Source organism: Dama dama, chromosome 21 (genome assembly GCF_033118175.1).
Source record: "Dama dama isolate Ldn47 chromosome 21, ASM3311817v1, whole genome shotgun sequence".
In the NCBI taxonomy this organism is placed as follows: domain Eukaryota; kingdom Metazoa; phylum Chordata; class Mammalia; order Artiodactyla; family Cervidae; genus Dama; species Dama dama.
Genome location: NC_083701.1, coordinates 31,887,040 through 31,901,856, shown reverse-complemented (window position 1 = coordinate 31,901,856; position 14,817 = coordinate 31,887,040). Strand labels below are relative to the sequence as shown.

Genomic DNA, 14,817 nt, shown 5'->3' with positions numbered 1-14,817 from the left:
ACATATATCCCTCTTTCTCATATTATAATTATTGGAGAGGATAAATCATAAGACTTATCATATTAGAGGTATTATTTAAATTGGCCTGACATATAACTATACTACACTGAAAATAAGGATATTCACAAATTAAACAAGTTGGTTTTAGAAATGAATAAAAAAATCACTGACCCCATTCTCTCTTTTTTAGAACATTCTGAATGTCATTATTTTTACTGAAGTATGGTGCTATATAACATCATGTAAGTCACAGGTGTACAATACAGTGATTCACAATTTTTAAAGGTTATATTTCATATTATAAAATGTTGGCTATGTTCTCCTATGTTGCATAATATATCCTTGTAGCTTATATTTTACCAAATAGTTGTTGCCTCTTAATCCCCTATCCCTATACTGTCCCTCCTCCCTTCCCTCGCCCCACTGGTAACCAAAAATTCATTTTATCTGTGAGTCTGCTTCTTTTGTGTTACATTCACTAGTTTGTGGTATTTTTAGATTCCACATATAAGTGATATCATACAGCCTTTCTCTGATTTATTTCACTTGGCCTAATGCCCTCCAAGTCCATCCATATTGCTGCAAACAGCAAAATTTAATTATTTTTTATGACTGAGTAACAGTTCATTATGTGTATGTCTTGGCAATTATAAGTAAGGCTGCTATGAACATTGGGGTGTATGTATTTTTTCAAAATAGTGTTTGTTTGTTTTTTCATATATACACCAGGAGTGGAATTTCTGGATCATGTAGTAGTTCCATTTTCAGTTTTTTGAGAAACTTCCATACTGTTTTTGTGTCATTTTTTAATAGATTCTTTTAGTTCTGCCTCTATCTAAAAATTACTGTGAATTTCACGTAACAGATATAAAATAGTAAAAAAAAAATCTATAATATCACTGAGTTGGAACTTTGAATTCTGGCAGGCTAGAAAATAATTTTTAGAGAGGATATATAATACAGTATAGTACAACTATATTTTTTCTTTAAATCTATTTAGCAGACTTTTCCTTTTCAAAAATTTATTCAAATATTCTGGCTGACTATCTAGATCTCTTATAACATTTGCTTATATTTTCCTAATACCATGAAAGTTGAATCTGACCTAAATCCTCAACTATAAAAATGTGTATGATTAAAATTAACAATTCATTCAAGTATCAACTAAACTCTCAAATTTCTGACAGTCCAACTGATCATATTCCTTGTAACTAGGTCAACATTAAATAAAACTGAAAAAAAAAGAAATCTCAGAAAACATTTGCTATTCTCAAAAAATTTCACCATACAGAGAAGGCACAATTTATATATGAGGATTATTATCTCACTGAAAAATATACAGGAGAAATGTCAACTTCTCATACTTCAACTGAAAACTATACTCATTCATCCACAGCATGATTCCCTTTTGGACTCGAAGATTATTCAATTATATGACTGTACTAACTGTCCTTGGTAGCAAATGCCCATAACTAAATAATTTCATTTATCAAACTTCATCGTTTGACTACCTGAAGGCCAGTTACCCTCCTCATCTGAAGTAGACTTGGCAAATAAAACAATCCAGGAATGATGATCATTTTAATTATGGATTCACTTCATTTGTATTTAAATAACAATAATGTGTTTTACCAATGTGATCTGTGCAATATTCATTGAATGCAAAGCAGTATGTATACATTTTGGAGACTAGAAGGGGTGTGTGTGTAAAATTAACATTTGCCTCAAACATTTCATGATTCAATCACATATAGAATAAACATGAGCTATACATAACATTATATTTAACAGTTTTAAATCTTCTATGAAGTGCTAAGTAAACAAGCACAGAGACCCAAACTGATCCAAAAGGAATTAAATTAACCTAAAACTAGTCTTAGTGATGATAAACATTACCAATGGGAGAACTGGAGTTGTCTATTTTTTAAAGGTTCACTTGCATTTCCTCATTTCTGTGAGGGAAACTCCTAACTTCTGGATAATCTCTGGCTCCTGAGTGCTTGCCTGGCTCTGGCCCATCCTGGATTGACTATGAGCTTCTGTTGCTGGCCTGCTCTTGAAGGTTTGCCTGAAATAAAGTACTATTCCTTTCTCTCTTTTAGCCTCTGTGTACTTCCGGAGTTAACAAGTTTTGTTAACAAGTTTTGTGTCCGGCTCCCAGCATCTGCCTTGGTTTTCCCAGCCCTGATTAATCACACTGTTCCCACCATCTAGAAATCCCCAGGCCAGAGAATCGCCAACACAATGGATCAGATCTGCTCAGAATCCCTACTCATCAGGGTGTCCTCAGCGTGAGTTACCACGTGCCATGTGTTCAGCTGTGTCCAACTCTTTATAACCCCATGGATCATGGACTGCCAGGCTCCTCTATCCATGGAATTTCCCAGGCAAGAATACTGGAGTGGGTTGCCATGGCCTCCTCCAGGGGATCTTCCTGAATCAGGGATCGAACCCTTGTCTCTTGTGTCTCTTGCACTGGTAGGCAGATTCTTTACCACCGTAAGGATACAATCCTTGAAAGAAGCTGTGAGTTGCAAGTTATACAGGAATATACAGTGCCCGACACAAAACAAGCACATAATATATGATGATTTCCAGAGGATCCTGGGACTTTTTTGGGGAGGGAGGGGAACCAGAAAAAATTTTAACTTACACAAAATATTCAAATCTCCCAACTCTTCCTGCAGTCAAAGCCAACTGCAGGGGTGTTGCGGGGAGGACCTTAGTGGAACACTTATAAACATTTGTGAAGGGACAGATAAATAAAACATGAAATGGATTTCTATGTGGACAAGAATATATCATTTTAGGGAAATGACCCAAGTGGTATTTTAGTACAATAAGTTCTTAGAGTAAAGGAATCCAAGAATTAATATAAATGATTTTCTGAGGGACAAGCCTAAATTATTAATATCACTGGGTCCCAAAAGGTGTCAGAGATTACTCTGCCTCTCAATATTAATTCTCTACCTCTTAATTTTAGTACAGTAATTCCCCTACATAGGAACCAGTTCTGTTCCAAGAGTGTGTTTGTTAAGTCCAATTTGTTCATTAATCCAACAAAGTTAGCCTAGGGACCCAACTAACACTCTCAGCTATATAGCACTGTACTGTAATAGGTTTACAATACTTTTTCACACAAATAATATGCACATAAAAAACAAACAAAAAATAAAGAAAATACTTTTAATCTGACAATACAGTACCTTGAAAGGCACAGTAGTACAGTACCACAGATGGCAAAGACAGGCTGGCACACACGTTCACACCTTTGAAAGTTCATAACTTTCAAGTTTCATATGTAGAGGATTTACTGTACAAAACTCCCCACATCTCATCAGTACGCATGGCTGCCCAACTAGATACATTTCCCAGTCTCCCCTGCAGCTGATTCAGCCTTGTCATGATGTTTTGGCCAAGGGGATGGGAGTGAAAGTGAGATGTGGACCTTGTCGCCCACCCTCAGTCCCTCTGAGGCTAGAACTTGCAGGGATCCTAGTAGGCCAACTTCAACCATATGGACAAAAACAAAACCCTGGTGTGTTGGTTCTCCAACATCCTCTGCACACTGGAACCACCAGAGAAACCATATTAAATATTGGTTCTCCGTCCTACAGACTGATGTAGATGGTCCTAGGGGATACTGGAGCAGGAAGACAGGACATGAGGTCTCTTAATGATCTGATGACGCTGCTCATGCCCCGGGACACTGTTGGGCAATAGTACTAAAAAATTAAATAACCACAGCGCCAAGAGAGGATACAAAAAAGGCATGTTGATTACATACCGCTTTCATAGTCACAAACAATCCTTCTGTGTTGTTTAAACTACTGTTGTTTGGCCTCAGAGAAAGCAGCTGAACAAATATCCTTGTAAATATACATAATAAACACAAAAATTCTGGTCTTCTGGAAAAAGAATTATAAGTACAGGTTTTTTTAAAAAAAAGGACCATTCTTTTCTAGAAAAAAAAAAAGTGTGGTTTTAGCATAATCTAGGGAAATCATTGGTGAGCTACAGAAGAGTCATTAAAGAAAAGCTAAAAATGAATTTTAAACATTAAGATTACTCTACTTGACAAGACAAAGGCAAAAAATAGAGTTTGCCAATTTGTTGATAATTTGCATAAATTAATATGAATTTGGAAGCAAAATGTGAAATCTAAAAAAAATTACTTTAGGACAGAGCTAAATACTAATTTATCTAACAGGCCCATTTTTGATAGGCTACAGCTTAGATTTCTTTAATAAAGAAATGGACTCGTCTTTATTTGTTCCTCTGTCATCCTCAACATATGACTTCTATTTCATGGTCCAAAATGTCTGCCCTCATCTACTATCACAACCTCATACCAGCCAGGGAGAAGGGGAAGTCTTGGCCAGGGATATCATTATTAAGAGGGACAAGAAAACTTGAGAAAAAGGTATATCTAGAATATTCCAGAAAATGTGGAGAATGTAAAATCTATAAATAAAATGTATTTCTATATATATTAAAATTACATAAAGTCAAACATGACATGGATATACTCTGTAAAAACTGGAAGTCCCCTTTACTCTCCTAATATCACCTCTGGGAAAATAATGAGTTATTAAAATAATCTTTGAACGTGTGGTGTGGGACTAACATTTAGATGAAATAATGTCTTTTCATAGCTCTTCCCCTAGTTCTACTGACAGAAATAAAACTTTGGAATAGGAGATGTCATTTTTGGAATCCTATGTTTCTTTCTTTGGGGCAATAGTCTCAAATAAGAAAAAACTAGAATCCAAGGGAGCAAGAAACCAAGGCCAAGTTGAGACATTACAAGGCATCAAAGGAAAACAGTGTTTCTTGCACAACCGCTGAAAATGTGTCACCGTCTATAAAGCTTCTGCTCCTGGCAAGAAGACAACTTAAATAGATAATTAAAATCACAAAAGTGGCAAAGCAAAGTCAAACAGAGATATCAACCCTTATTTGACTTTCTCAGAGAAATGAAGCTTTGACATGAATTAAAATGCTTACCCATTCATATTCTACATTGCTAGATTTTTGCTATAAACCCAGAAAATAGTTTCATATCAGTATGCTAAATTTAACCAGCTGGGGTCATTTCTTAAGTATTATACCATTTAACCTTTTCAAATGAAGGGCCTGTCTTTTCATGGAAAATATGTATTTAGAACATAATGTCCTTGGCTTAGATATCCTCCAATGAAATAGGTCTTTTTCTGTACACTATACTTAGCTATATGGCAAAGCTAGAATTTTAAAAAAAATTATTCAAGGATTCAAAGTCTGAAATCATCCACAGTAACTAAAAGTGTTTAAGTATCAGAACTTTAACTTAAGATATCAATTGTCTTAAAAACTGCAATCAAAGAACTCATGGACCAAATGCAATAGTTCATGAGAATGGGGAAAAATTAGAAAACAAAATTTTTATTAGATGTGTCAAGATTTGAATGATTATGCTCAAAACGACTGGTAAAGTGACCCAACCACACTTTCAAGAAAAGAAACATTTACTAAGTTGAGAATAATAAAAATGCATCTATTATGAAAAACAAATATTATAAATAAGATTTTAAATACTTAATAAAAACAATTATCTTTAGGTCAAATCAATTATACCTAAAACTCAAGCATAACAATTTAATTTGGTATTAAATTATATATGAAAATATAATGCCAGGTATAGAGTAAAAAGGGCTTCCCGGGTGGCACTAGTGGTAAAGAATCCACCTACCAATGCAGGAGACTTAAGAGTCTTCGATTCAACCCTGGGTCAGGAAGATCCCCTGGAGTTGGAAATGGCAACCCACTCCAGTATTCTTGCCTGGAGAATCCCAGGGACAGAGGAGCCTGGAAGGCTAGAGTCCATGGGGTCGCCAAGAGTTGGACATGACTGAAGAGACTTAGCATGCACACATGCAGAGTTAAAAAAAAAAAAAAAAACACTCAAAAGACAAGTACTGGGGATAATATGTAATCTGACAAAAATGTTGTCAGGTAAACCAGCGTTTCTTTTTTAAAAGCGTGGGCAATGATTGCAATGTGCGTTAAATGTAATGCATAAATTGTACATCATTTATATCATGATTTTAAAAAATGATTATATCATTATTTTCAAGATTTGAACCTACTCGTAATAGATTTAATAATAAATTAAGACAAGCTACTTCCCTCTTCTGACTTCTAAATTTGTATGTTGCATTTTAAAAAGTCACACTTAACCTACAGAAGTTGATTTAAATTTTAGGCCAGCCCTGTGACACAGTATCGACTATGTTTTCCAGATATTCAAGGAGGCATAAACAGGCTATATAAGTTGCCAACATTACACTGTTTGTACATGTCAGTACCAAGACTTTAACCAAGGTTATTGGGCCTCTAAACCCATGGTCTGTACCACACACTTCACCCCACTGACCCCATGCGGGAGGCAGAACTGCTGGCGAGTGGTCACAGAGAGATGCAAAGGGTGTGACCCAGCAGTTCCGGAATTTTAAAACATGCAAGAGTTAAAAAAGTTTAGACTCTGTCATGATGTTTTGCTGTGGGTATGTTCCATGGCAGGATGGTTCGGAAAATTTTGACAAGTGCCTTCCTTGCCTCCCAGCTCCATGGTGGCTCTTGATTTACCAAGCGATGCATTTGACTTCGACGATGCTCTGCTGAAGCTGCTTTAGTTCCCTTTTTTATCTATCATCTCGATCTCCTCAGCTATACTCATCTCCCTCAAACATCCCTAGACATCCCTTAATGTTTATAACCTGTTTCTCTCCTTGCATTTACTACCAGCCTCCTTGAATAGCTTTTCCATCCATCTTCATCTCCTCGGCTTCCAGTCAGGTCATGTCTTCCAACTCCTTCTTAAGCTTCTGCTCGTGCATGTTCCTGAAGCCAAAACTTCAGTGACGTTCTAATTGCCAAATCCAGTTGTCTCTTCAGTCTTCACAGGACCTACTTCTATTAAGCTCTGAGAGTTGAAAGGAACCTTTCTTCTGGGAACTAGATCTTTCCTTGGCTTTCAAGAGATCACTTGACCCCAGTTCTTTGTTTCAACCCTTGACAACTCAGTCCAAGTTACCAGGGCACTCTACATCCTATTACATCCTACATCCTATTCTTGGTTAGGATGTTTTCTTCCTTGAATTGCTTCCCCTTTGTCATCTCATCTACCTGATGGCTTCAACATACATGATTAGTTACCTTCTCCATCTCTGATCTCCACATTCTAATCTTCAAAAATTATAGCAGACTTTGAACTCAGCAAGTTGAAAACAAAATTCACTTTTCTCCCCCCCACGCTGTTCTGCTCCTTGCACTTCAAGTTAATGACTCTCCCCACTCTGTCTTCAAACTAGAAACCATTCTAATATTCTCCATTCTACTTAAGCTTCCACTTCTGAGTGAACATAAATGTTAATGGTTCTACCCAAGAAATGTCTCTTGTGTTTTGATGTTTTATGGTTTGATTTTTTTTTTTTAGAGTTTTGTTTGGGTTTAGTTTTTTTTATCTTCATCATTGTTTCTACCTTAGATCAGACATTCCACCATTCTTACCTGGACCAGTGAAATGTTTGAAACTCCTAACAGGTAACTAGACTTCATTCTTCGTTCCTCAACTCTGCTGATAGAATTCTCTTGCTAAGAAACAAAGCTAATCTCAATAAAGCCTACTCATATCAATGTTATCAAATTATAATACAGCATAATCATGCAAATGAAGCCTAAGACTAAAGACACATCCCTCTCCACATCCCCCTAGACAGTAAGTCAGTTCTGGTCACATGATTAACACTCCAAATATCAGAACTATGCAAGAGCCCCATTTAATTCATGGTATGTTTCCTACTGTAATTACGGTAAATAGTCAAGACAGCTTAAGTGCTACTTCCTGACGCCATCCTCAAGAATACACCTTCAGGCTAACGACTCAAAAAAAAGAACCCAGTCAAGCCAGCCCGGGAGTAGGGTCCAGCCAGGAGGATCAACAGGAGCTGTCTTAAGGTTTAGGATGAAAATAGGGCAGGGTCTGCAGACCTGGAGAGCAAGATGACTTTGGTAGGAGCAGAAACCTGTGTTACACAAGCTAGACTATGTTTATATTTTGTGTCGTTTTCGGGATTACTGATCTGTGCACTCCCTCAGTAAACAGTAACAACTTTTGGAAGTTCATAAACTGTCCCAGATTAAGAGGAGCAAGAAAACACCTTCTCTGCATTCTTGTGTGAATGGCCAAAGAAGCAGTGTAAGCTAAAGGCCAATGTGTTAGTCGCTCAGTCATGTCCGACTCTTTACGACCCCATGGACGGTAGCCTGCCAGGCTCCTCTGTCCATGGGATTCTCCAGGCAAAAATACTGGAGTGGGCTGTCATTTCCTTCTCTGGGAGATCCTCCCTACCCAGGGATCGACCCCAGATCTCCCAGATGGCAGGCAGATTCTTTACCATCTGAGGCACCAGGGGAGCCAGAGGGCCAGGGAGGTGGCAGAAATAAAGAACAAGAGGAAGGAGTCCCAAGGCCAAATTCAAAGACATAGATTCAGGGAATCTTGGCCTGGCAACTTCTTCCCACAAGTGACCCCTCCCCACTGCCAACCTTGGAGGCCCTGGACTTATTATCAATAAGGGAGCAAGCCCTACACAACTGACTTCTCACTGTCTTTAACTGAAGTCATAATTTTTAAGAATGGAACACTTCTCAAACCGGTCTGAACATACCTCATCTCTTCCCAATACTCAAAAAGCATACAGGACTTCTTATCCCCATTAGTTAAGACTCTTTCAGCACGAGAGCATGCCAAGCCATGCCAGCAGCACCCGCTGCCTGCCATACCATGGTTAGCCTCAATGTGTTTTACTAATTCAGGATGGATACATTTCTTCCAAGTCTGGCGCGTTCCTCCTCATCCTTCAGGAGCCAGCTCTGTTATCACCTCTTACCCACCTTTCCCCTGACCCCAGGCTGAGGGAACCCCTTGTGCCTACCTGGCTTACTACTTGGCTTACTACTCTACCACTTCAGCTCCCAGATGGCACTGTGATTATCTGAATTCTGAGGGTTCAGCCTGCAATATATAATGCTGAGGGGCACACAGGTCCACGCAAAACAGAAGCCTATGCATTATTATGTATTGAATCAATTTATCTTCACCTCAAAATGCTGCATCATGACTGAGACCCATTCAAACCATTTTGTTTGCCTTTGCTTCATCTGTCTATTTGTTTTCTTGAGTACCTGCTGTTTACAAAGCACCACGATGAGCTCAAGTAAAGCATACAGAGGAAGTAAAGGTGCCATCTCTGCTCTCTCCGGGTTTCCCACCCAGATGAGGGGTTTTTCTAACTGCTTTAGCAAAAACACAAATCAGAGGACAGTGGGGCCACATGAGGAGGTGCCAGGGTGGAGAGCCTAAAGCCACACAATTCAACTCCCTGGATCCTCTCCAAGGGCTCCTGAAGCCCAACCCCAGAAACCTGGAGCTCTCAGGAGCACCATGTGAAAGAGCCAAGGGCTTTCCAGGTGGTGCAGTGGTAAAGAATCCGCCTGCCAATGCAGGAGATGCAAGAGACGCAGGTTCGATCCTGGTTTGGAAAGATCCCCTGGAGGAGGAAATGGCAGCCCACTCTTGTATTCTTGCCTGGAAAATTCCATGGACAGAGGAGCCTGGCAGGCTACAGTCCATGGGGTTGCAAGGAGTAGGACACAACTGGGCACAAGAGATTCACGTATAATAAGCCAAATCGGATAAGAAACACACAGTTGCTCAGTATAAACTGTAAAGCACCACACTAACTCTGACTGTTGTTAAATAGACTGCAAACTGTCACTGTCTTAAAGTCAAGATTACCAGGGGAAGGACCAAACTGACCAAAGGGAAACACAGAGAAAGAGGAAGCAGAGACTCAGACACAGAAAAAAGGCAGAGGAGAACATAACAGACACACAAATCAGATACTCACCTTGACCAAAATCTGAGGCTCTGTATAGCAATGAGAGACAGGACTCAGATTCTGGGGTATCTGAGGGCAAAGCCTGGACAGGTAACAAATTTCAGAATCTTTTGTTTATGAAAAGATATACAGCTGAACTCAAGAGTCTGTGTCTTAATGTTCCAACAATGGGAAATAACTGTGCTTTCTGATTAGCCAGGTACAATCCCAGTATACATCTGCTTCCCTGTGTAATTATTAATAGCAGGCCCCTGCATCCTCAGAAGTGTCCCAGTTTAAACAAAAATTATATGATCACCCTGCCTCAATGCCACCTGCCACAGTGAAACGTGTTGACACGATTTTCCAGGCCCAGTGCAAAATTCAAACGTGAGGCCTTTTATTCAAAAGGAAGGGAAAAAAAAGTGCTATTAAGGATACTGAAGGGTTTCTCTAGTTGCTCAGTGGTAAAGAATCCACCTGCTAATGAAGGAAACTGGGGTCATGCCTGGCCCCGGAAGATCCCACATGCCGTAGAGCAACTAAGCCCCTGGGCCACAACTATTGAGCCTGTGCTCAAGAGCCCAGAAGTCACAACTCTGAAGCCTCTGTGCCCTGGAGCCCATGCTCTGCAACAAGAGAAGCCACCGCAGTGAGAAGCCCTCAAACCACAACTAGAGAGTAGCCTCCACTCTCTGAAAATAGAGAAAAGCCCAAGCAGCAACAAACACCCATAAACAAATAAATAAATAAATTTTTAAAGTTTTATTGAAGTCTGAAGCTGTATTTTTTTCTTTCGTGTATCTGTTCCGCTCACATCCCATCGTCCCACTGGATTTCACATGCAAAGCACAACTTCCAAGATAAAATTAGTAAGAATTTCAAGACATTGATGGCACAGCATCAAACTAAGCTTGAGGTCCTTCAGACTTGGCAGCCCTGTGCGACGGTATAAGACACACCCTTGAAATCGACCCTGGTCTGTCCTTTCTCCAGGAAACCAGTTACAACCTACTATTGTCCAGACTCTGGACATCAAACACGGGATATTAGGTCTATAAAAGCATTTTCTTCTAGAAATGTTTTAGAGTATTCCTAATGAAGCCTAGACTTTCATTTCCCAAGCAAAACAAGAACAGAAGTTCAAACAAATTGTCACTCTCTACCATTTTACCTAAGACCTAAAAATAATCAATTCCAATAATATAATCTATCCAAGGACCCAAATGAAAATTTAGACTGCAATGGATTTAAATAACAGTGCTACAATGTCCTTAATACCTTGATACCTGATTTAAATAGTTTCACTTTTAAATGCAGACACTACATTTTTAACTTAAAGCTTCTTGTTACATAATACATATGTGCCTGAGTGAAACCTAACTTCCACCATCTATACAGACCAAATGGGAAAAAAACTCAGGAATTTAGGGATGATTGAGGAACTGTCCTTAAAAGTGGGGCAGGAGGTTTAGAAGACAAATTCAGTAATTCATCCATTCATTCGTGCCGTAAGCATTTATTGAGTACTTACGATGTCACCAGTACCGCACAAAAGTCTAGGGAAACAGAGGTGAGTAAAATGTGGCCCTGTCCTCAAGAAGCTTGCATTCTAGAAGAATGAGCCAAAGCTAGTCAGATACCTGCCCAAGCTTGTTCTGGCTCCATGGAAGAAGTGACTACAGAGAAGAGTGCGTACTGAACAGTGAGCACTCTAGCCCAAGCAAGATGGAGGGAGGGAGTCATGAAAGTTTTACTGAAGGTGATGAAGAGTCTTGAAAGCCTAGTAGGAAGCCAGCAGGTTGCTAAGGGTTAGGGAGGAGCAGAACAAGAGGACTGAAGCAACCCATGGGAAGAGGGCACCCCTCAAATGACAGCAGCAAGCTGCAAGTTCAGAGCCTTGTTCAGACAAGAAGTGTGTGCCTGGGTGGCTACTGGAGAGAAGGTGCATATAGATCACACAGACTGATAAAACCAGCAGATGAAAAAGACAATGTTCAAGGACTAACTGGGGGTGGGAAGAAGTGATGGTGGGGAAGGTGGGGGAGGGGGGAGGTGCTCTGTCCTTAAAAGGCCAAGGGTGGGAAAGAAAAAAGAGAAACCATCTTATTAAAAAAAGTTTCCCCTCAGGCTATATGATCACTTAATCCAGAGAAATAACACAATTTGCTTGCTCCTTTATGGCTGTGTAAGTAAAAATATGTTCTCAGGAAAACTAAAAATACGTTTTTCATCTCTGTAATAAAAATCAGAATTACCCTCACCCATGCTGATGGGCTGGAGTTTTGACAGAAATCAAAAACAATGACTAATGAACAAATATTTAAATTTGAATTGGAAATTCATTAGCAAATGTTTGCAACAAATTTACCACTGCACTTATTTAATACTACAGCTATTTAAAGATTAAAAAAAAAAACTTCTTTTGTCTGTATTTCTGACCATTCCCTAAGGATGGATTCCTAGAACAGGAATTACCAGGCCAAAGGGTTTGAATATTTTTAAAGCTCTTGGTGTGTATCAGTTAGGATAAAATTAAAACTAGACTGGCTAACCAACTGAAGGTAACCACATAAAACAGATGACGAATTAAACGCTGCTACAAATAATACCCCCCCCCCAAAAATCTAATGATCTATTATAGGTAGATCTTAAATTTTCAATGTTTATAAAACCAAAAGGAAGCCAGAGTAGACTTCTGTTTAGGCAGACTTTCGGGCCAATTAGTGTTGGTGTGTGTGTGAACATGTACATGAAAACAGCAAATAAAGAAAAGGAAAAGTGGAAGAGTTCATGATTTATAAATGAGATAAAAATAATGAATCATAAAATGATCGACTAACAGTAAAATGCAATCTATTTTATACCTCCCATAATTTCTTACCTAACTCTACATAGAATTATATTACCATTTTAAGTAATCAGGTGTTAAGACTAGAGGAAAAACTGTTATTTTAAATAAAAATCAACACATTGGTTTTTAAGGTAGGTTACGTTAGCTATTTTTGTAAACTAGGAGTGTTTTGCTCAATACTATTCCCCTATACCTCCAGAAAGACGTTCCTAAGGCAACTTGAAAAGTTACTCAGATTCTTCGAAAGTCAAAGAACTTGTTCACCAACAAAGTTTCATGAAAGTCAAATCTGAAGCTGTGAAAAATGAAGTTTGCTTTAAAAACATTCTTTTTCGACAATGACGCATGGAAGTGTACAACAATCCTACTTATCACCAATTACCAGTATATTTGCAAATATCCACACTTTTCCAAAGAATATGGCCCCTGGAGGCTCGAGTATATCGATTTTAATTTGAAAAGTGAACCAGAAGCCAGGCAGTGCGTCTCACCCCAAGAACTGAATTTCCACTATCACGATTATCAGCAGATAGTGTACCTCTCTCAGAACACTGCGCAGGAAGTTTGGCCTTTGCAGACCAAGGGGAATGGAATAGGGTGGTGGAAAGAGGAGGTTAGAAGATTGAGGGAGATTTTCGCAAAGGCTAAAGGTCCTCTGTGTCTGAATGATGCTCTCCTGCGCGTCTCGGTGGAGAGGAGCCTACCCTCAAATTCTGTGTCTCTGCAGCAGCGAACAGAGAAATATTCAGCTTCTGAGTGATGTCTAAGAAGTTTCTTTCACTGAGTTTTGCCCCTCCTGGCTCTAAAATGAATGAAACATTTTCAGAGCACACACTTCCAATGAGTCAAGCTGAAACTCCGAAACAAAGTTCCTGCCAGTTTCAAGAAAGCCTGAAGTCGCTGGATGGGAGATTTATTACACCGCTTCTCTGGGCTCAGTGCGAACAGGGGACCCAAGAGCTGAACCCACGGGGGTGGGGATTTAAACCCCGGGTTGGGGGCTGGAGGGAGGAGATAGGAGGGCTAGGATGGCGGTGAGCAGTTCCTGTGGCTTTAATATCCCACAGCTGCTGGAGATCATAACCCCGCTGCTCTCTGTGCGCGCCCCCGCCCCGCCCCCCCCCCAAAGATTATTATAACTAAAGAGACTTCACTGCCGTGTGTCCTGAATAATGAACTCAAGTTCCATAAGAATCAAGGATTAAAAACAAACAAAAACTAAATGTACATGAACGTAGCAGCTAGACTTGAATCACCTAGCCAAGATTCTTCAAAGAAAATCTAAACCGCACCCCACCCCCCAACCGCCCCAGAGAGGAAGAGAAGGGGGTTAAAAAAAATCACAACGCACTCGAGCAGACCAGGGAGTGGGTAGAGGTGAGAGAGGGGAGATAGAGCAGCAGAGATTCCCCGAACAAGAACCTTCTCCCACGCGAGCTAACTTTTGGCCCCGGCGCGTCTGGAGGCATGCAGCATCCCCCCGCCGGGGGCCCCAGCGTGGGCGCGCACACTGGGGCGCCCGCGACGCCCGGACGGGTACCCAGGTGCCCACAGACAATGCCGCCCGCGCGCGCCGCTCACCGACACCAGGAACTCCAGCGTGCCCACGTAGTCGCGCTCGGTCTTCTGCAGCTCGCTGAGCACGCACACGCGCAGCCGGAGCTGCTTCTCCAGGTCCCGGGCGCTCTCGGCGCGCCCGTCCCCGCGACCCTCGTCGCTCATGGTGGGCGCCCGGCCGCGCGCCCGCCGGGGAAAGTGGCCGCCTCCGCCGGGTCCGCTGTGGGACGGGCGACTTTACGGGAGGCGGAGAGGCGGGGGGGCGCGGGGAGAAGGAGGGGGCGCCGGGCGCGGGAGGCCGGGGGAGCTCAACAGAGGCCGCTCCCGGGGGGCCCGGGGACCTGCGCGCCGCGCCCCGCGCGGCTCTGGCCTCACACGGCCCGGGCTGGAGGGGAGGCGGCTCCGGCAGCCCTGGCGGTGACTTGGACATTAATCAAATGCTTTGTATCCATGTGACTCCGACCCTTTACCCTTCGCCAAATC

The 14,817-nt window shown here is 40.9% G+C and overlaps 1 protein-coding gene across 2 annotated transcripts in view; it reads right to left on the bottom strand.

Moving 5' to 3' along the window:
• Positions 1-14,511, bottom strand: part of PREX2 (phosphatidylinositol-3,4,5-trisphosphate dependent Rac exchange factor 2) — a 285,395-nt gene extending 270,884 nt beyond the window's left edge. For both annotated transcript variants that reach the window (XM_061123437.1, XM_061123438.1), the window contains exon 1: positions 14,359-14,511. In XM_061123437.1, coding sequence (XP_060979420.1) covers positions 14,359-14,499 — 141 coding nt within the window. In that variant the 5' untranslated portion in view covers positions 14,500-14,511. The remainder of the gene's footprint in view (positions 1-14,358) is intronic.
• Positions 14,512-14,817: the final 306 nt, after the last annotated feature.